The 22,500-nt window shown below is 40.6% G+C and overlaps 1 protein-coding gene across 1 annotated transcript; it reads right to left on the reverse strand.

Annotated features, from left to right (window-relative positions):
* Nucleotides 1–11,667: 11,667 nt before the first annotated feature.
* On the reverse strand, nt 11,668–20,835 carry LOC117490893 (cytochrome P450 26C1). The gene is made up of 7 exons (XM_034140673.1): nt 20,756–20,835; nt 19,043–19,360; nt 16,741–16,965; nt 16,037–16,312; nt 15,339–15,497; nt 14,264–14,638; nt 11,668–13,427 (listed from the first exon to the last, which is right to left on the reverse strand). Exons 2-7 carry the CDS (start codon nt 19,250–19,252, stop codon nt 13,083–13,085), a joined length of 1,590 nt encoding a protein of 529 aa, XP_033996564.1. The 5' UTR covers nt 19,253–19,360; nt 20,756–20,835; the 3' UTR covers nt 11,668–13,082.
* Nucleotides 20,836–22,500: the final 1,665 nt, after the last annotated feature.

Genomic DNA, 22,500 nt, shown 5'->3' on the forward strand with positions numbered 1-22,500 from the left:
GAACTGCGATTAAACATTTATTAATCAGAGAATGTAGTTGTTCTGCTGTTGTTTTTGTTTGATGTCTGGTCCACACTCCAGTTTAGTAGGAGGTGGTAATGCATGTTAAGTTGCCACCTGCCAATAAACCAGAAGAAGAAGAAGAAGAAGAAGAAGAAGAAGAAGAAGAAGAAGAAGAAGAAGTTCTTGAATGCACCTCCTAGGAGAGATTTCAAAATGGCCTCAGTCACAATAACAACCAAAGTGGAGAGGATGGAAATCAATGGATTTCAAATACAAGTCAAGTTTGAATGTTTATTCTCGGTTGGTTATGAACTGAAAGCCTGTAAACTAACCCATCCGTCTGAAGGCTGAAAGTGTGTTTTTTAAAGAGAGGTTAAGGAGTGTAAAGTGGTTAATAATGAATGGCGTGTTTGTTAGTTTCCCTTCAGAAAGCATGTTGGTTTTGCAGCACAGTTCCTGTCTGGTTAGTTCTCAGTGTGTTCAGCAGCAGGTGGCTCTTATTATCAAACTACCTCAAACTACATGCCCTTTTTAGTTATCTACTAACATTATAATCCTGCTAGTTATCAACAATTTGTAGAAATGTAATCTGATTACGTCTCTTATTATATATTTTTATTGAATACTTTTCTTTTTACATAATCCTGTTAATCTGCCAATACATCTGTCACTGAAACAAGTAAAGGAAGCTACTGCTGGCACTACTTCTCTTTAGAGATCCAAATATTATTCCTATGCTGCCCTCAGGCCTTGAAATGAATCTGTTTTCAAATTAACCTCCATGAAATGAACTTTCATTTACCCTGAACACCTGTTCAAAAGTCTTGAACTGCCTCAGGTTCACAATCATTTCAACACTTTGTAAGCAGCTTTGAGATCAGGAATGGTGGAATCGGTGTTTCTGTGAACAACTTTTTACTTTAAAGAGTCCTTTCCTGCTGATGTTCAGGTGTATATCAGTATGTAGTGTCTCTACTTTAAAGAGTCCTCTCCTGCTGATGTTCAGGTGTATATCAGTATGTAGTGTCTCTACTTTAAAGAGTCCTCTCCTGCTGATGTTCAGGTGTATATCAGTATGTAGTGTCTCTACTTTAAAGAGTCCTCTCCTGCTGATGTTCAGGTGTATATCAGTATGTAGTGTCTCTACTTTAAAGAGTCCTCTCCTGCTGATGTTCAGGTGTATATCAGTATGTAGTGTCTCTACTTTAAAGAGTCCTCTCCTGCTGATGTTCAGGTGTATATCAGTATGTAGTGTCTACGCACACAAACACACAGTAAATGAGCACATGTAAAAACAAAGTGTAGGCTACACAAGCAACCACATAGAATTAGAGATGTTAAAGAAAAGCATGCTCAGGTATGTGCAGGTAGGCAAACACACACACACACACACATCGCCATAAGAGACCTCAAACGTTTGCTTGCTGTTTGTCTGTTTTTTAGTGTGTGTGTGTGTGTGTGTGTGTGTGTGTGTGTGTGTGTGTGTGTGTGTGTGTGTGTGTGTGTGTGTGTGTTGAACTTGCGTGTTGAACTTGCATGAACCTGCGCACGGCTTCATCTAAAGTTGAGCTTCTCTGTAACATAAACTGGCGGTTGGCAGGGCGCGGCTCACCTGCCACATGCTTTTGAACATTTAAAAAAACTGAAAAATCTAAATAACAACTTTACTCCATCTCTTCCCAGCTCTGTATAATTTACCCAGACGTTGCATTGATAATTTGATCGTTTGTTGATACAATAAAACCAGTAGTACCTTTTGCACGTTCAGCCCGCCGGCTACAGCTACACTTTAAATCACCCTTTATTTAAGTTTGACTTTCTTCCTTACGGGCATCAACGTTTTAGTTCGTTTAAGTTCATCGTGGAAAATCACAGGTAGAGACTTGTGTTTGCTACAGGGAGGATAATCACCCCGTCACCTTGATGTGAGGGAACATCAATGTCTGATCACTATTTAAAGAGGAAGGTTCATTTTAGTACTGTCAGTCCTGCACAACCCTCCGAATTTTGCACATTGTATACAAAGCTACCTTTTAATATCGGCACAGCCTTCCACTTTTCACACCAATATTTTATTTTGTCATATTATACTGTACGTAGTTTTTGGTATATCTATATTTCATGTACATATTGCTTTATTATAATGTTATAATGGTTGTCTTAAAATATTATCAGGGGTTTTTCTAGAAAAATATATTAAAGGAACTACAGCACGGCCACATGACTTCACGTCACCACCGCTAAGCTAACGTTGGTCTATAAAGGAACTACAGCACGGTCACATGACTTCACGTCACCACCGCTAAGCTAAAGGCGGCTAATGTTGGGCGCGATGAAGTTTAGTCGTCTCATTTTGACACTTGTTAGCAACCTCCGTTTATAAATCCACCAGTAGGGTATTTAGTGATGTATTTTATGTCGTAGAACAAATTCTCCCTCTCTAAAAGCTTCCAGCGGCTCTGAGAGGATCAGATCTTTCAGACCATTTGTTGCTAATAGAGGGATATTTACGGGAACAGAGTGTAACCTCAGGTCACTGCACTCAGCAACAACATTGACACAAAGACACACAAAGACACACAGACTCTGCTTTTACAGCAGGGACAGACCACACTGTAAAAGATGTCCGTCTGAAGCAGTCATGTAATCTGTGTTCAGAGAGGCTGCAGAAACAGAGACAGTGATGTTGGGTCTGTTCATGGATTGTTAATCGATATGGAAACTGTGTTATTCTGGTGGCATTTTTTTGAGAGCATTAAAAAAAAGTTTCTATCCAGGTCTATATCCAACAAATAAAACTATTGACTCAATCAGGCATTTGTTAGGATGAAAACGTCCTACATTGTAGAGTAGGCGCTGTATTTGCTGTCTAATTATGTTAAATCAATACTTTTATAATGTGTTAATTGGCATGCATATTAATTCAGAGAAGGTCAGAGACAAGAAAAAGGGACCCACTGTAAAAGAGAGAGTGTGCTGAAAAGCTGCTAACGTGCTAACGGTGGCTCAGTTCATGCCCTCCTCTGTTTTCATGTTGCTTCGCTGTTCTCTGTGCAGGCTGCTGAATGATGACGGCCAATCAAAACAATTTAAAGCCGATGAAAGGAAGCTATTACAACAGAACCGAGGTTAAGTTCTGAGAGGAGGGGGCGACGGTGGGGTGCAACGACAACACGTTATGTAAAACATTTTTTTGAAAACGGATAACAAAGTGGAACAATGATGGAGTTAACCGTCCTGTGTTGGCAGCTAATCCCCGGCTTCGGGAAAACAGCAGCAAATTAGCCAGATAACACACACTCGCGATGGTGTTTGTTGTCATTCCGGAGCCAGTTATGCCGCCGCGGTGACACCTATCTCAACGCTAAACTAATACGGAGGGTCAGGACCTCGCCGTGTTTTGATTGGCCGGCTGGGAGCCAAACACAGACAAACACAGACCTCCAAACAGGAATGTTGGACAGAGACCCCACCGTGACCTGGGGTGTGAGAGTGTGTGTGAGAGTGTGTGTGAGAGTGTGTGAACTCATGACTTTCTGTTTCTTACACACATCACACACACACATCAGACTGACAGAACTGCACACACACAGTTAGTCTTCAAGTTCACGTTCGTAGTTAGTGACATCTCTTTGTGTACCTTTCTTTTATTTACAGTTTTTTGAACATTTAACCTGATCAATCTTTGCTTGTTGTTCTCACACTTCTTTGCATTTTAATTACATTCAAGAAACTTCTCCTGCTTTGCAGACTTGTATAGTATATAGTGTCCTGTGTTTATACTTTTTAGCAGCAGTTGGTCTAATATAACATATTAAAAGGTATTATATACACATTAATACGTTTGTGTATATATATATATATATATAGATATGTATACGAATATATAGGTATGTGTACGCATATGTATAGGTATATATATGTATGTACGTATAATGTATTTTAACTCAAGTGTGATGCCTTTATAACTGTGACACTGACAGTGGTTTTTGGAGGTGACAATACTTTAAGTTAGTCGTGTTTCAACAAATTAAACGTATAGTTTAATTTCGTACAACAGGCCTCAGATCAAAGTGTGTCCTCGTGGAGGTCCATTCAGGCAGAATGAGTGTAAACACCTGTGTGGGAGAACCATACGTGTGCTGACACTTAGAGATTTCCTCACATACTGTGGAATCACTAATGCATGATCACACACACACACACACACACACACACACACACACACACACACACACACACACACACACACACACACACACACACACACACACACACACACACACTGGCTGCTGGGTGTGGTGCTCAGTTCATGAATTAAGTGAACTCTTGAACTGTGCTCTGGTATTTGGCAGACAGTCATTCAGACAACAGTCAGTCCGATCTGTCTTAACAAGAAGCTGAGGAGTCACTTAAGAATAAAGGAAATGGAAATCAGGTGGAAGAAGTGCTCAGATCCTTTAATTAAGTGAAAGTAATTATTTAATAGGAAAGTAAAAGTACCCCACCTATTTCAGAATAATATATTTTATTTCACTGGATTATTATTGGTGATGTTTTTATATGAACATAATTTACATTTAGTCTTGTTATATCTATATTGCTTTTAATGTAATGTTATAATTAAATATCTTAAAATATTATCAGGGGTTTTTCTAGAAAACTAAAGTATTTTTTTTTTTTTTTTTTTATTTAACCTTTATTTAACCAGATAAAAAACATTGAGATAAAATCTCATTTTCAATGCTGACCTGGCCAAGAAGGCAGCAACGTTACACATAACACAAACATATAAAATACAGAGAACATAACAAAGAAAACAAAAGACGAAAAAGCAGTCACTACATTGTGCACATTAGGACAATAAAAAAAGTACACTACTTGTTACTGCAAGAGCAGCTGGTGGTGAGGACTTCAGACAACTTCAATTTAAAACATGAAATAGAGACAAGTGCCATCAGTTTAAGGCGTGATTGAAGGTCATTCCAAGACCAAGGACCATAATAAGAAAGACTCCTTTTTCCAGCCTCAGTCCGTACAGCAGGAACCTGGAACCGTATCCAGGCACTGGATCTGAGTTTGTAAGAGTCACAAACTGGGGCAAATCTGACACATATGTAGAGTGGAAGCTTTCCTAAAATGGCTTTATACATTAATAAAAACCAGTGCTGCATCCTACGCATAGTAAGTGAGGACCATCCAGTTAGGCTATACAGTGTGCAATGATGAGTCCTATGAGTCCTACATTTAAATCTGAAAAGGAAGCCAAGAGTGAATTTCAATTTCTTTGTTAAAACTTCAATATGGTGTTTAAATTTCAGATTACTGTCCAACCAAAAGCCCAGATATTTGTAGGTATCAACAAATTCAACAGAAACGCCATCAAGGGTGTCAATGGAGAGGCAAGAGGAGGACGCTGACTTGGGAGCAAAAAGCATTGCTTTGGTTTTCTTACTGTTCAATAGCAGTTTAGAATCAAGAAGCGCATGCTGCAGCGTGATACAATCTGATTTTAAATTGGAAACGGCCATATCCAGAGAAGGAGCACACGAGTATACAATAGTGTCATCAGCATACATATGATAGGTAGAAAATTGCATCTGATTACAAATATTGTTTACATATAATGAAAAGAGCAAGGGCCCCAAGATAGAGCCCTGTGGAACTCCCTTCTCCAAGGTGACAGGGTCAGAGACAGTACTACCCAACCTGACGCATTGAGTGCGGTCGGTTAGATAACTCTGAAACCAGCAAATGGCATTGTGACCGAAACGAGACACCAACATAACATTAGACATAATGTGGTGATCTACAGTGTCAAATGCTTTGGCTAGGTCAATAAACAATGCAACACAAACTGATTTCTTATCCAAAGCAGCCTTAATATCGTCTAAGACTTTCAGACTGGCAGTCACAGTACTGTGCTTTGATCTGAATCCAGATTGCATAGGGTTAAGGATGTTGTGTGAATTTAAAAAAAGTTTTAGCTGAGTAGAAACAAGGGACTCAAGAATCTTTGATAACACAGAAAGATTTGAGATAGGACGATAGTTATTCAACTCCGTGGGATCACCAGCTTTCAAGAGGGGCGATACCAGAGCTTGCTTCCACACAGCTGGCAGTGTGTGAGTGGACAGGGAGAGATTAAAAATATCAGTTACTGGTTGTGCTATAATCTGAGCTGCAATTTTTAAAAAGAACGGGTCAAGGCCGTCAGGCCCGGCAGACTTTTTAGGATCAATCGAGTGCAAACCCTGTAAGACTTCAGAGACTGAGAAATAAGCGAAATCAAAAACAGGGGAGTTCAACTCTTGACTATGGCTGTGAGTACGACCATTTAGAGAGTCATGACTTTGCTCATCAAAAATGTGACCAGCCTTTTTGAAGTGAGCATTAAAGGCATTAGACATACCATCTGAGTCTGAAATAAAAGAATCACTGACCTTCAGTTTTTGTGGGAAACTAGAAACCTTCTTGTTCTGAAGTGATTTAATTGTTTTCCAGAATTTGGAATGGTCATTAAAACAATCAGTGGTTAAGCTCAGTATGAGGTGATACTGTGGCGCTGGTCTTGTTTATAATCACTTTTACACTGCCAGGTGTCTTTGTTGTTGATAGAACATCAACAACTATTGATTGATTTTATATTTTGTATTAATGATATGATTCTGCAAAGTAACCAAAGCTTTCAGATACATTTAGTAGAGTAAAAAGTACTTTATTTGCCTCCAAAATATGGTGTAGAGTAAAAATATACAGTAGCATCATATTAAAATACTCAAGTCCTTTGTAAATACAGTAAGAATATGCAATAAAAACATAAAATAAAGATATTTATACAGGAGTAAAATCTCAAATAAAACCTAAAAACATATAGTAGCGTTACAGTACAGGTTAAGTACAGTACAGTAAATGTACACACAGTACTCGGGTAATTCAACATATGTAAAAGAAACTGCAGTAAAATCGTGTAATAAACATATGTATGCGAGCAAGATAAGTTCATAATCTCCAATAGGGCTATTGATCGCTTCATTGATAGATCTGGAGGAACAATTTCAACAAGACAACGTTCAATTAAATACAAATACATATTCATCAAGTATAGTACAATGTGTGTGTAATACATTTGATTTAATTGTCCAATAAAAGGAAAAAAAAGAGCGTTAAATTAAATGGAAAAATACTCAGGTAAGATATATTTTTCAAATTGTACTAAAGGACACTACTCTGGTAATTGTACTTTCCACCACTGGGTGAGCGTCACATACAGTCCTGTGTGAGTGTTCATTTAAATGTTACTGTGAGGGGTCAGAGGTCATGGTCAGCCTGAGGGCACTGGGTCTTGGTCAAGGACACGGCAGCGGGGCAGACGGGATTTGAACTTGCGACCCTCAGGCTGAATCCTCAGACTCTGCGCTCACATGAAGCAGAGAGAGCTCTTCCTCAGTCTCTCTGTCTTCAGCTCGTCCTCCTCCTGGCTGACGGCAGGAATGCTGACATAACAGATGTTGTCTGACAAAGCCAATAATTATCTGCTGTACGGCTGTGTGTCCATTCCCTCCCTCTCCACATCCTCCTCTTCCTCCTTCTCCTCCTCCTCCCACTGCTTCACCCTCTCCTGTCACTCCCCCGCACAAACACACAAGCATGTATCCATGCATGTGGAAATGCAGCTTGATCTAATGGGACGACGTATGAATCATTCAGCCACTTGTATTGCTTGTCAGGTATACACCAGAAAGAAGTCAGTATTGTTAGGTTTTCAGCAAAGTCCCGACCAGAGTTTTATTTCATCGTTGTGGTTTTAAAATAACGGTTTTCAGAAAAAAGTCAGGATCTTATGAGAAAAATAAATGTTGGAGAAAAAGTAAGAATGTGAGTAGCTAATGTGCTAATGACATTCTCAGGTCTGAGCATTGATTTAAGGACCAACAGCATCCTGGACCTTCTGTCTTTTGACTACCTCATGAACACCTTTATTGACCTTGATTACTCCCGGCTTAGCGCTAGCAGCATAGTAAACAATGGAGTTTATGTGAAATAATACAATAATAGATTATCACAAAAAACTCAAAATTTTGAGGAAGAAAATCTGTATTTTGAGAAAAAAGTCTGAATTTTCAGAAAAAGGTTAGAATTCTTCTGAACAATCCGGTCCTGGATCGCTGCAGTTCACCACCAGCTCAGGGCAGTCGGTTCATTTTCCTCCAAGGACCGCTCTTCACCTCATTATAATAATGGAGCGCTCTCCCAACGACCCGAAACAGACATTTAGAGAAATCTTTATCGATGTTTATAATTTGTTTTCATCCAGAACACAAGCCACACGAGTCCTGAGGTGAGGAGTTCACGTACAGCTGAGGTGTGCGGAGATTTACAAACTAGATAGTGAGATAAGTGGATTTTTTTTACTTTGGTTTGAATTGAAACCAAGAATCCTTCTCTGCACAAGAGTCTTTCTGAACTGTTTATTTGATGTTAATATTTTGATCAAATGTTATTTTGTTGACGCAACGAAACACACTAATGATCACTTTTATGTAAATACTAAACCTTTCTTCAACAAGGTAGACCACCTTGAACTGGAACATCCAAATAAATCCTTGTTTCCTTTTGACAGGCTCCACTATTTCCCCTCTGATATTGTGTTGTCAAGACAAGTTTTTATTTAAGGTATGATGTGAACTGTTGTGCGTTCAAAATTGGATGTTTGCACCAAACCTTCAGGGGTTTTGTAAGTGAAGCTTTGGACTGAAACAGACAGAGAAAGGACCGTGACCGAGCTAAATATTGGTTACCTTGGATGGAGCATTTGAGTTTCCCAACAACACAAAGACAGTGAACGCATCGGTCAGAGTTTCTGATGCTTCACGGCTGCCAGGATTTAACTTCGGTCCATTCTTACTCCTGAAGTCACACAATGGATCCCTGAAGGCCTCTGACATTGACTCGTAAACTTTCAATTACACGTACGAAAAAGGAAAAACCACCAAGATTACAGCGTTGTGGTTTTTCCGAAATAAACTTAAAGAAAACACAAGCTGGAGGTATAAGATCTGGACTCTCACACACTGAGGCTGAGAGCTTTATCCTGCTCACCATCTGACCCCCTTTTTCCCCTCATTTAGCAAATTGGTGTCCCTTATCGTGCCGAGGGCTGCCTGTGAACCAGAAAACACACACATAATAGAAAGGGGAGGCAGGGAGCTGAACTTCGAGCTTCCCTGCTGAGGTTTTTATAGCTCAGAGGGAAAGAAACATAGATTTGGTGGGACGGATAAAGAAGCCGGAACAGTGCGTTTCAAAATCCCTGTCCATCGCAATATTTGGTTGAAGCTGTGTGTGGGATCTCAGCTCAAATTAAGTCTTCACAAACTCATAAAGAGAAAAGACTCCTCTGTGTCCTCAGGTCGACCCCGGTCTGACCTCTCTGTCTCTTTAGGGCAAAACAAAACCCCAATTAAAAGCTAATAGCTAATGAGGATGGGTTTGGTTTATCCCCTCAGATTTAAGGGGAGACTCTACATGTGTTGCTTGATTTTGAGATTTCAGAGGAGAAAACACACATCCATACGGTGGCCTGAAACATTAGGAGAAATGCAGCTTAAGAAACGATGGATATATAAAAACACAATGTGCCAAAACACTTGCAGATTATGAAACATCTTCAGCAACTTGACAACAGAAACCAGGGGACACTAAAAAGTGATGCACATTTCTATGAAATACTCGAACTCTTCCAACAGTTGCATTTGCATATGTTTTGGACACCTTTGTGTTTTTATATTTGTGTCGTTACTTGCAGCGCGTTTCTCCTAATGGAAATGATTTGGGCTGCGCATTTGCACCAGTCAGCCACCGTACATTTAGGTGTAGATTTAAGTAACTTTGTCTATTTGGGTCTTTAGCTCTCTTCTATCAACACCAACAACAATAGAACAACACTAACTGAATTGCTTGTCCACTAAGGCTTGTTTATCTGTTGTCTAATGGATTACATTTATTCCACATGCAATTGCACCTTTTTAAATATTGTATATAGATGTGGTCAATAAGGTTTTGGAAATAGCCACTCGGCATTAAAAAGGAATTTAGACAATTACTAAGTAACAAAAGAAACCAAGCGAGGAAACTCCAGCCTGAAGCAACGATGAAACGAGCGTAAATCGTTCACTAGCTCAGAGAACGTTTTACACTCGTTTTATCGTTGCTTCAATTGTAAAATGCACAGCAGTGACGGTTATCTGGTGTCGCGTTGTCTTGCGTCCCCCTCTGTGGTTCCCATGCTCCCTCCCAGCAGCTGACCGCTCGCTGACCCCTGCAGCCGGTGGCTTCGCGCTGAACTCTGGTTCAAAACGTTGCCCAGTTCCCAATGACTGAGCACCCATCGGATAACGACCCTGGCAGAGTTTCCTCTGCAGCGGACAGAGTGGCCCATTAATTTTCTGCCACACAGCTCCATTCTGCGCCTGTGAATGAAGGCGGTCAGGTGGAGGCTGGAGATGACCTCACAGTGACAGTGAGTGACGGCTAATGAGGTCAACATTGGAAGGCCCTTCTACACTGTCTCAGAATTCAGATTTGACCTCTTTCTCAGATTTTGACTTTTGTTTTTTACCGGATTTCGACTTCTTATTTTTTCTCGGATTTTACCTTTTTTTTGGTCAGAATTCAAATTTGGATTTTTTCCCAGATTTTGACTTTTTTTCCCTCAGAATTCAGATTTTGACTTTTCCCCAGATTTTGACTCTTTTTCTCTCAGATTTAGATTTGTTTTCTCAGAATTCAGATTTGGAGATGCTGGTGACCTCAGCAGTGGTCGCCTAATGAGGTCAACATGTGAAGTGGGGTCGCTCTACACTGTCTATAAATACTGTGGATACTTCTACTATTGTTGTACTATATTATACTAACACTAATAATAATAATAATAATAATAATAATAGATTACATTTATTATATCACCTTTCAAGGGACCCAAGGCCGCTTTACATGGTGTTAACAAACAAACAAGTTACCCACTCATTATGCATTACCTGCAGTGGTACTTGTACTTACCATATGCATTTCCATTTCCTGCTACTTTATAATTCTTCTCCACTCCAATTAAATATTAAACGTTTTACTCCTCTACATTTATTTGACACTTGTAGTTTCTACTAGCTACTTTTTCCATAAATAAAGTGATGATTATTATTATTATTAATATTACACGGTTTAGTTGAGTACTCTATTATTATTATGATTGGTTAATTCGGGAATTCTAGAGGTCTGCTATATTTCACTAACAAACTGTTGCTAAGGAGAGCAGACTGTTGCTAAGGAGAGCAGACTGTTGCTAAGGAGAGTAGACACTGCCAAGGAGAGCAGACCGTTGCTAAGAAGGATCAAGGGTCATATAAAAACGTTCAGAAAGAAGTCCCGGTCACTTTAACGTCAGCTGTGGACGACAGCAATTTAGAAATACAATCATTTTAAATTAATGTTTGTAGTTATGTCCTTGGTATATTTAGTACATGTAATAAGCGGGATAAAACGCCCCTTTTCGTGTACTTTGTGTACTTACCTCACAACACAAAGTCATGTTCTCAGACATGTTGGTCACCCTTGTTGAAAGCGTTATAAAACAGTCATTGATTTTGATCTTCTACTTTACTCTTTACATCAACTGTACAGCAGCTACATCACAGACACTCATGAATGCATACACTTATATACAGACTCCTTAAAGTGGAGAAAGTGCTATCTCCTTCCACAAATCCATCCGTATGTTCAGATTTCACAGCGTCTATTAGACAGATTAAACAGTCCTAAATTTAGACCAATAATAATAAAAATAATAATAACTTTACTCTATATATGCTTCTCTACACAATGAAATATATCTAGCAGTGAAACAAAGTGTTATGGACATTACAGGTTAGTTATCTATTCATACTTACATACGCAAATATTGTTACAGAGTAAAAGTACATCATAAGTGATACATCTGCATTTTAAATACAGCTTATTCAGAATGCTACTTCATTTGATACACACATAATAGCACTGTTGAGGATATATACTACATTCATGTTCAGAAAACAGAACAGTTTGAATGTTTGGGAGGTTGCATGTGTCCAGCGAGGGTCTGGAAATATTCTCCAATAGTGTTCTGACTTTAATCAGATGAATTATATTGAGTGTAGTCCATTGAGCTGGCAGGCATCCAGTGCCTTGCTCAAAGGCAATTCAGGTTATGAGATATATACAAATATAAAGAACATGGCTGGTTTTACTGCCTGTAAATTGGAGATGAGGTCCCCATTTCTGTCCCTGGAGTGGAAGACTTTTACCGGCTGCATGTTTGTGAGTTTTTCAACAAGATTTGTGAATATAAGTCGAGTGAAATACCGTCTGATTCAGCACAGAAATGATATAAATTACTTGGATATGTCCTAAGGGCCCGTGTCCACATATCACCTTTCTCTGGCAGCAGCTACCAGCGATTCATTGAATACATTTTTCTGTAGACGGCATGCCCTCTTTTCTTATTGGAATCAATTGAAAAAAGGCGCCTTGTGGACACGGGCCTTTACTGGATGTTGAACCTACCAAGAGGTAAACAAAATGTAAAACCCGAAAGCTGAGTGAAGGGTCTGACTCAACAAAATAGGTTAATTTGCCTTTCCAGATTAATATGACCTATTGAGCCCAGACCCTTTTTATTTTGTGATTTATCTCTGAAAAGACGTGTGCTTGCAGTCCATTCAGCGGGCACTTCCTCAAAGCAAACCCAGAGCTTCTGTTCAAAGTAATGCCAGGAAATGAATAACTTAAATATGCATCAGGTTGCTAAAAATAAACTTGTGCTACGACAGGAAGTGTTTGTTGAAGGTTTGGACCCAACCCCTGCAGAGATGATGACATGAACCCCTTCTTCATGTCCGTGTTAGCAGAAGGAGTTCCTGATCTGCTCCCTCCGTACACCATCGTACCTCCTTGGAGAGTTTTTTCCAGAAGAGTTCCTCTCCTCTTGGTGTTGGGAGTGGAGTCAAAGTCAGTCAAAGTCAACTTTATTGTCAATCTGGAGTGATCTAGAGCGGTTGGTTATAAGAGAAGTTTACGTGCAGCCCGTTGACCGGATGCACGATCGGCACTGTCTGCATTTTGGGGAAGTTCTCCGTGGCCAGAGTCCATTTGCAGGTTCCGATCAGCTCCACAGCCAGAGTTTTTAGGATGATCTGAGCCAGTTCTTTCCCGACGCAGCTCCGAACGCCGCCTCCGAACGGCACGTAGCTGAAGCGGTTAGATTTACTCTCCTGCCGGTCCGGGCCGAACCGATCCGGGTCGAACATCTCTGGGCTCTGGAAGGCCGCGGCCGTCTCGTGGGTGTCTCTGATGCTGTACATCACACTCCAGCCTTTGGGGATCTGGTAGCCCTGGGACGTGAGGAGAGAAATAATTTACAGTGGACGAAAAAAGGTTTTAGATTATGACTTTTCTCTCCCATTTTGACTTTTTTCGCAGCTTTAGTTTTTTTCTCAGATTCTGTCTTTTTCGCCGTGGGTGTCTCTAACGCTGTACATCACACTCCAGCCTTTGGGGATCTGGTAGCCCTGTAACTAGGGATGCTCCGATTGATCGGTCACTGATCTAGATCTGCCGATACTCACTCTCTACCGATCGATCGGTGCTCTCTAAACATGCCGATCGCGAGAGCCGATCGCATGACGTAAAATACATGACACTTTTCTCTGTGCGCGGCAAAACAAGCTCGCCAAAATGGCTTCACCGGTCTGGCAGTATTTTAAGTGTCCGAAAAAGACAGTAAAATAGCGGTATGCAACGTGTGTGAAGCAGAAATCCTGCAGCTCCACCCGCTGTGACGGACCGGTGAGTGGAGCAGAACACACATTAAGAGTTAGACCTAACACACTTAGCTATTTGATCTACCTCTGGAACAAGCTAAACTAGTTATAAATATATTTATTCTTCACTGTCGGGTCACTCATTACTGGATCAGTGAGCTGCAGGAGATACTGACAGGCTGTCAGGAGAGAGGAAAAGAGAGCGCTCCCGCTCATTTCTCCCGTGGTATTATCCAAAGTGAATGTAAACTTGAATAATGTACTTCATTTGAATGTAACAATGATGTTGGTTGTTGTTTGTGGAAGCTCCAGTGAATGAGCATTAACTGAGTTTTAAACATCACTTTAAATGGAAGATTTTAAATTATATATATATATAATATATATCCTGCAACAGTTAAACTCACGTCTAATTCGAACGTCTGCAGGGCCGTGCGGTATCCTCCAGAGACCGGAGGCAGGAAGCGAAGAACCTCTTTGACGACACAGTCCACGTACCGAAGCTGACTCAGTTCATCCAGGCTCAGGAACGGGATGTGAGACTGAGGGAAACCGTCCCTGAGGTTCTGACAGCTCAGCAGCCCGCTGGTTTCTGAAGCTTCTTCTTCTTTCTCCGTCCTGACGCCAGATGGACTGAAGGTTTCGTATCCGAGTCCCTGAGCCTCCAGCTCCACTCGGGCTCTTTCCACTACCATCGGGTGGCGAAGAAGCTGCAGGATTAAAGACGTGGAGGCGCTGGCGGTGGTGGAGTGAGCCGCGAAGATCAACTCTACTGCGGTTTCCTGCCAGGAGAAAAGTGGAGAGATTTAGTTAGATCATTTACTCTTAAAGAGTCCCTATTGTGCTTTGTGTTTATGTTCTATAGGTTTGTGAATCAGAATCAGAACCAGAACCAGAATCAGGTTTATTACAAGGTAGGTTGACACGTACGAGGAATTTGACTTGGTGTCGTGGTGCATACATAAAAATGAAACTAACATTAAAAACACAGATAGAAAACTATTTTAAGAAAACTATAATAACAGTAAAAAAATATATATATATAGTAAAATATAGCAGTATTTACATTGTGTGTGTGTAAATGGTCTGCAAAGGCAAAACATCCCTGTGTCCCTCCACAGCTCCTGCCTGAAACGCCTCCATTGGACCCCTTTGTTTACATCCAGAACATAGTGACATCACTTTGGAGCAACCATGCTTCTGTGGCGAGTTTTTAGAGCCGAGAGCTCGAAGAATTGGTTCAGAACGTGCATTGCAGAAACATTTCAGATAATACGTCTCTGAGTGAAAGACCCTTAACCCTCTAAGAGATTTGTTTTTAAATAAATAAAGTACTTTAAAGACTTGTATTCAGTGTTTTTATGGGGCTAGGCTTCACAATATCACTTTAATCTGACTGCAGCCTTACAACGTCTTTATCGGCATATTAACAGACTTTGAGGCTTGGAAGGACTTCCAGACATGAATTGAGAGTCGTGGTACCTTGAGCTCCTGGATGTTGATCTGCTGTCCGAGCTCCTTAGCGCTGGACAGCATGTAGTCGAAGGCGTCGTGATATTCCTCCTCCGCTTGCTGTCGCGCCATCTTCTCCTCAATGATTTTCTGCATGTTGGCGTGCAAGATCTCTCTGGCTTTAATGCCCTGAACAGGAAACAACCCGGAAGCGTTATAATTAGATTCAAATTCAAAGATATTATTGTCATATGCACAGAAGCTGCAGGGTAGTACCTCTTAAGTCCCAGGCTCCTCCAACAATGAATGAGAACAATACATATATATATATAAGACATCAACATAAAGCAATAAAAAGTAGTGTAAGAATAACAGAACAGAACAAAATAAAGGTAATCTTTGTCAAAAAGAAACAGCTATTCTTGCAAAGATGACCCAATGTAAATCTCTTTGACTCTTTGATACTTGATTATTGACAAGTAGACTTTTTATCCACAAACTAAATAATTAAAGAAACTTTTTTTCATTTGCAAACTGGTACTTGTCTGCATGTGTAACAAAAGGCCTGACAGTACTTCTACACATTCATTCCCCCAAATTCCTAAGACTTTTATTTTGAGGGAAGATGCATGTTGTTTGTGTTTCTGGTGCTTTCATGTGCAATCTGACACTCTAACTCCCGACTTATAAAAGAATGTGTCTTGCTGTTTCCCCAGGTTTCCTCTCACCTTACGCAGCCCGCTGAGTGGAGCGTCGAAAGGCAGAGAGAACAGGTTGTTCATCAGCTGCTCGAAGATCTGCGTCAGGTAAACGATCCGCTCCTCCTCCATCTTCAGACCCAGAAGGACCCGGACGGCGATCCGGAAAGTCAGAGATTTGGCGGCGCTGTAGACGTCCACGGATCCCGGCTCCGAGCACCATTTGGAGATTTCAGACTTCACGACTTCTTGCAGCCGAGGAAGGTAGGACTCCAGAGCGCCACGGCTAAACACTTTAGCCAGGATCTGAAAAGGGTCGACAGAGGGATATCATCAAAAGTTATAACATGACAGGCAACACCTTTCTGTAAATACTTGCTAAGGAGGGGGAGCGGGTGGGTGGACATTCAGTTTTCCACTCTGTTTTTAGTATACATGCACATGCTTCTTATATAGGTATACACATACACACAGTTATGTTTGTTGTGCACACATGCACATACACACAGTTATAAATGCACACATGCACATGCATTGAGAGGTCCAGAGCAGAGAGGCAGTTGGGGATTAGGTGCCTTGCTCAAGGGCACCTCAGAAGTGGCCCAGGAGGTGAACTGGCTCCTCTCCAGTATCAGTCCACACTCCGTCATTTGTTGGTCCTTTGGCCCAAAGTCCAAGTCCCTACGGACTGAACCACAGCCGCCCCAAAGACACATACTTTGGGTTATCTTTACCTTCCTCTTCCTCTTGTGCAGGTCTCCGATGGAGTTCACCAGAGTGTTGGGCCCCAGGATGATGCGGGTGCTCTGAGGCCACTGAGTGCAGACCAGACTGTGTTCTCCCAGGAGAATCTTCCGGATGTTTTCTGCTCCCGTCACTCGGACCACGGGTTTCCCGAGAAGGTGGGTCTTAAACACATTCCCATGTCTCTCTCTGCGCGAAATGTGGAAGTTAGAGCCCTGGAGAAGTGACAAGAGACTTTATTTATAGGAGCACAAGTAGTATGAGACAAATAAAGAGTTGTTTTGAACATTGAAGCTTACTTTAAAGTAGAGACACTACATACTGATATACACCTGAACATCAGCAGGAGAGGACTCTTTAAAGTAGAGACACTACATACTGATATACACCTGCACATCAGCAGGAGAGGACTCTTTAAAGTAGAGACACTACATACTGATATACACCTGAACATCAGCAGGAGAGGACTCTTTAAAGTAGAGACACTACATACTGATATACACCTGAACATCAGCAGGAGAGGACTCTTTAAAGTAGAGACACTACATACTGATATACACCTGAACATCAGCAGGAGAGGACTCTTTAAAGTAGAGACACTACATACTGATATACACCTGAACATCAGCAGGAGAGGACTCTTTAAAGTAGAGACACTACATACTGATATACACCTGAACATCAGCAGGAGAGGACTCTTTAAAGTAGAGACACTACATACTGATATACACCTGAACATCAGCAGGAGAGGACTCTTTAAAGTAGAGACACTACATACTGATATACACCTGAACATCAGCAGGAGAGGACTCTTTAAAGTAGAGACACTACATACTGATATACACCTGAACATCAGCAGGAGAGGATCCAGTTGAAATGGGACATTCGACAGAAGGAATTATATAAATAAGAAGAATCAAAGACGGGAGGAAACACACACACACACGCACACACACACACACACACACACACACACACACGCACACACACACACACACACACACACACACACACACACGATGTGAGATGAGGGGATGAGAGGGTGCATTCCTCGCTGTGTAGGACTCGGGGAAAGAGGAGGAAGGATTGGACAGAAAGCGTCTGGTTTTACGCACGGAGCATCAAGTCGGCACATGTTGCATTAACTGCAGCAGCTCAAGAATCTGCAACGCTCCGCTCTACATCTCCATCCTTTATATGTGATTAATAAAAACACCTTCCAACAGCTCTTGTGTTTAATGTGTTGAATTGACCCTCTGGTTGTGTTTGTTTCTTCCCCCTTAACTCACTTTAAGCTAAGTGTCTCAAGCTGCTGGTTAACATGGATAACTGCAGGGAACACACAACGAGTAGACACTTACAATGAATTCCTAAATTAGCATTTTGTAGATTGTGGTTCTACTATCTGATGGAAGAACGTCATCTAGGGTTCTCCGTTCATTCCCTATGGCGGGAACATCACAGGTGTTACAAAGTTGACTAAAAAACACTATACTATACAATTTATATGTTCAAATGCCTTCTGTGGAGATCAGATGTAAAGCACGATGTTTATCATCAGAGGTTGAAAAAGTACTCAGATCTTTACTTGAGTACTAGAGTGTAGAAATACTCTGTTTCAACTATCTCTAATGTTACACAAGTAAAGGTTAAAATAATTAGCATCCAAATGTTCTTAAATATTTGAGATATTGTAACGGTTGGGTTAAATTAATTTTCTACATTGTGGTACTGTTTTAGGAAGATCCAGATATGTTTGGCATTTTAGTAAATAGTTACTGAAGGTCAGTAGGCCTACTTGAGTACATCTACTTAGTTACTTTACACCACAGGTTAAATCATAGCATGGATTAACACAGTAAAAACTTGCAGGAGGATTTTTTGCAGCTTGTAAATCAAATAAAAAAAGCAAAACCAGCCCGGAGGTGTCATCTTATGATTCAGCAGACCATCATAACCCGTGAGGCTGTCCAGCAGCATCATCTGAGACCCAAAGCTCTAACAGAGAAGATGAACTGCTACCACCTGATAGAGATTCACTAAAGTCAGACTGAAGCATCCTTTGTGCTCCAGTCAGTCCTCTCAGTAAACACAGAGCTACAGATCAGATGCTGAAGGCTCTCTGAGCTTTTCTCTCAGTGATCCTGCTGTTATGTTACATGTTTGTTGTTTGTTTCTCATGTGTTGTGTCTTGATATGTGTCTGTTGGTGTTACACATGGAGCTGCTGTGATGCAAGGAGCATTTCAGACTTGATATGACCAGTAAAGTATTATCGTATCGTATCTCTCACCTGGAACAGCCAGTGGAAAGTCTCCCCGACCAGCGGCCAGCCCATGGAGCCTTTGGGCAGCGGCAGACTGCTCTCCTTGTCCCGGGTCAGAGTCCAGCGGAGGGTCCACAGCTGGCGGGTCAGAGCCAGCAGCAGCAGCGCGGACAGCACCGAGGTGAGCGCGGCCGCCAGGGGTAACAGAGCCCCGAACTGCGCCGCATCCAAAAACATCTCCAAACACCGTCCGATTTCCCAGCATCCACCTGTGGCCACCGTGCGTAAAGGCGCGTCTTCTCCGGGAGTTTAACCGTCCTCCTTTCCGTTCGCTGCGTCCTCCTCCTGTCCGAATCAGAGGGAGAGAAGTACTCAGATCTTGTACTTGAGTAAAAGTAGAAGTACTCAGATCTTGTAATTGAGTAAAAGTAGAAGTACTCAGATCTTGTACTTGAGTAAAAGTAGAAGTACCAGAGTGTAGGAATACTCTGTTACAGTAAAAGTCCTGCATTCAAAATGTTCCTCAAGTAAAAGTATAAAAGTATTCTCATCAAAATATAGTGAAAGTAGCGACAGTAAAAGTAGTCATTGTGCAGATTGGTCCATTTCAGAATAATATATATGATATGTTTTATAATGATTGATCATGAAAGTGTTCTCAAAGCTGGTAAAGGTGCAGCTAGTTTGAATGACTTTGTATACTGCAGGGTAGCTTGTGGATTTACTCCAGGTGGAACTAAAGTCTGATTTAACACTTGATTATATTTCACATCATTCATCCACATCTGTGAAGTAACTAAAGGTATTAAATACATGTAGTGGAGGAAAAGTACACCAGTTACCTCTGAACTGTAGTGGAGTGAAAGTACACAGCATAAATGAAAGTAAGTACCTCAAAAACAGTAGAAGACTAAATGTACTTAGTTACTTTCCACCTCTGGTCCAAATAAAAAGAAAGGTGTGTTGGAGCTGCAGAGGAATCTAAACTCTTTCTGAACTCCTGCAGACAGCCTGTTATTACAGAGCACAATAATAACAGTAATCAAAGCTGCGGCTGATCCAGGACCGGCAGCTGATCTCTGCTCACTTCTGGGCTATTAACAGGATTTACACTTTTTCACTTCAGTGTAAAGTCATAGTCTGGTTTGAGTAACAGAATGTGTGTCAATGACTGAGTTGCACATGTAGTTCTTCTACCTGTAACCTAAATGCAGTTTGGGGTAATAAATACATTATTTCAGCAGCCAAACGCATTTTCTTCTGGTGTGAAAAACAGGAAGAAGTTGTAATTTTGTGCATTTGATAAAGAGTTTCCGCCTCCTCAGACCGGATGGATGCGCTTTGGATGAGCTCTCCACGAGAAACGTGCCTCTCTGCCGTGAGGAAACTCCCCTTCTTCATTCCTCCCCAAATGAGCAGTAGCTGTCAACTATTCCAAATAGTTTTACAGGTTTACATGCGCCGGCTTGTCTATTAGGTTATGCGCCTTTTATAGGTACAGTTCAGGGGGCTCAGCCACCCCCCAGGCGGACCTGCTTTATGGGGCAATGGTAGCAATAAATCAGGTTTGTTTTAAGAAGAAGCAGAAGAAGAAAGGGAGGATTTGAATACAGTAGGTAGGCTACAACCGAGTTTGTAAATGAGATGAAAGGATGATAAAAGAGTTTTAAAAGCTCAACGACTTGCTGTGAAAAGAGGATTCTGTGCGTAAAGATGCGTGCGTAAAAAGGCTGAACGTACCTGTAGTCAGCTCGGAGAGAAAATCCGTGCTTGAGTTTCAGAGTTTCTGCTCCTCTGCTGCTCTGCAACCCGGAGACTCTCCGTTCTGCGGGGGGTTTTATAGAAGAGGCTGCACGGCATGATCCACCTTCAGAGGGCTGGTCCGAATAATGAGAGGCAGAGAGAGAGAGAGGAATCAACAGGCAGGGACACAAGGGTGGAGAGAGAGGTGTGTGTGTGTGTGTGTGTGTGTGTGTGTGTGTGTGTGTGTGTGTGTGTGTGTGTGTGTGTGTGTGTGTGTGTGTGTGTGTGTGTGTGTGTGTGTGTGTGTGTGTGTGTGTGTGTGTGTGTGTGTGTGTGAACTGCATTTTTTTAAATATATTTTGTATTTTATTTTACCAATTCGACAAACGATTGCATTCGTTTTCATCTGAGCAGCTTAAATACTTTTCAACCAACATTTGCTTTGATATGAAATGAAAACCGTAAAAGGGGAAAAGGCAGTTCTTTGTTTCTGCGTTTTTCTAGCAAAGTGAACACTTTTGGTGACTTGTCTTCTGTTTTTTGTATTTAACTTTAATTGTGGTCTTCGTTAGTCTCTGCAACTTCCAGAGAACATTGGGAAATTACTTTTAACCTCTGAAAAACCCCAGATGAGCTGCATACACTCCACACACACATTTAAAATGAATACAACAACAGCCAGTTCGTGCGTAATTATTTTTAAGAATAATTTCGGATCTATTTTGGTGTAAAGATAATCAATATAGTATCATATATAATACATGATTGCTTGTTTATATTATCTGAGTATGTATAGTATTATATTTGCATCTCACAAATAAAATAAATGTGGTTGTATTTTGATGGAGAGGTGCGTAATTTAGAGACTCCGTGTGTTTCTTTGCGTGATTTGAATGAGCTTGTATTCAGCATGTGATCCCAGGGGTTGTGCAGAAACGGTGCAGCTTTGATTAAAGTCTGTTTAAAACCTTAAGAGAAGCTAAAATAACCCCCAAGCTGCTGATTCTCTTATAAAGTCATTACATGCTTTGTTTTAAATACAGGCCATGCGTTTTAATCATTTAAACCAAATACAAAGTCAAGCGGATGTTAATGATCAGATTAAATCCAACATGTTTTAACTTTACGTTTTTAATTTTGTGCCAAAAGCCAGACCCTTGTTCTGTCCCTTCAGGTTAGAACATGATGATCACACCGCTCCGTGGTATTCTCTCCGCTCCGCTGAGGGGGATCCCCAAGAACACAAATCACATCAGACTGAAACATGATCTTTAATATCAGCTGACTCGTGAAGAAGAAGAGCAGCTGGAATCCAGAGGAAGAGGGTTTAATAACAGACTCATTATTATTATGTGTTTTTAATCATATAATCATTATCATACAAATAATCAATGAGTCTTTAAAAAACAGAACATTCAATCAAATGGTGTCATTGGCATTATTATTTATATCGTTTTCAAACAAAGGTTACATTCAAATGTTTTTATTAGTATTCAAACTTATACCATTATTCATTTTATAATAGTAATAACAATAGTTATTATTATTATTATTATGATGATTATTATTATTATTATTATTATTATTATTATTATTATTATTATTATTATTATTATTATTATCATTATTATTATTATTATTAACAACAATAAGTTATATAATAATGTATATAATGATAATGTTAAATAATCGTAGTAGTAGATTAATTGTATTCATATTTATATATATTTTTTTTTTCATTT

This window comes from Trematomus bernacchii, unplaced genomic scaffold, assembly GCF_902827165.1.
Source record: "Trematomus bernacchii unplaced genomic scaffold, fTreBer1.1, whole genome shotgun sequence".
Lineage (NCBI taxonomy): Eukaryota > Metazoa > Chordata > Actinopteri > Perciformes > Nototheniidae > Trematomus > Trematomus bernacchii.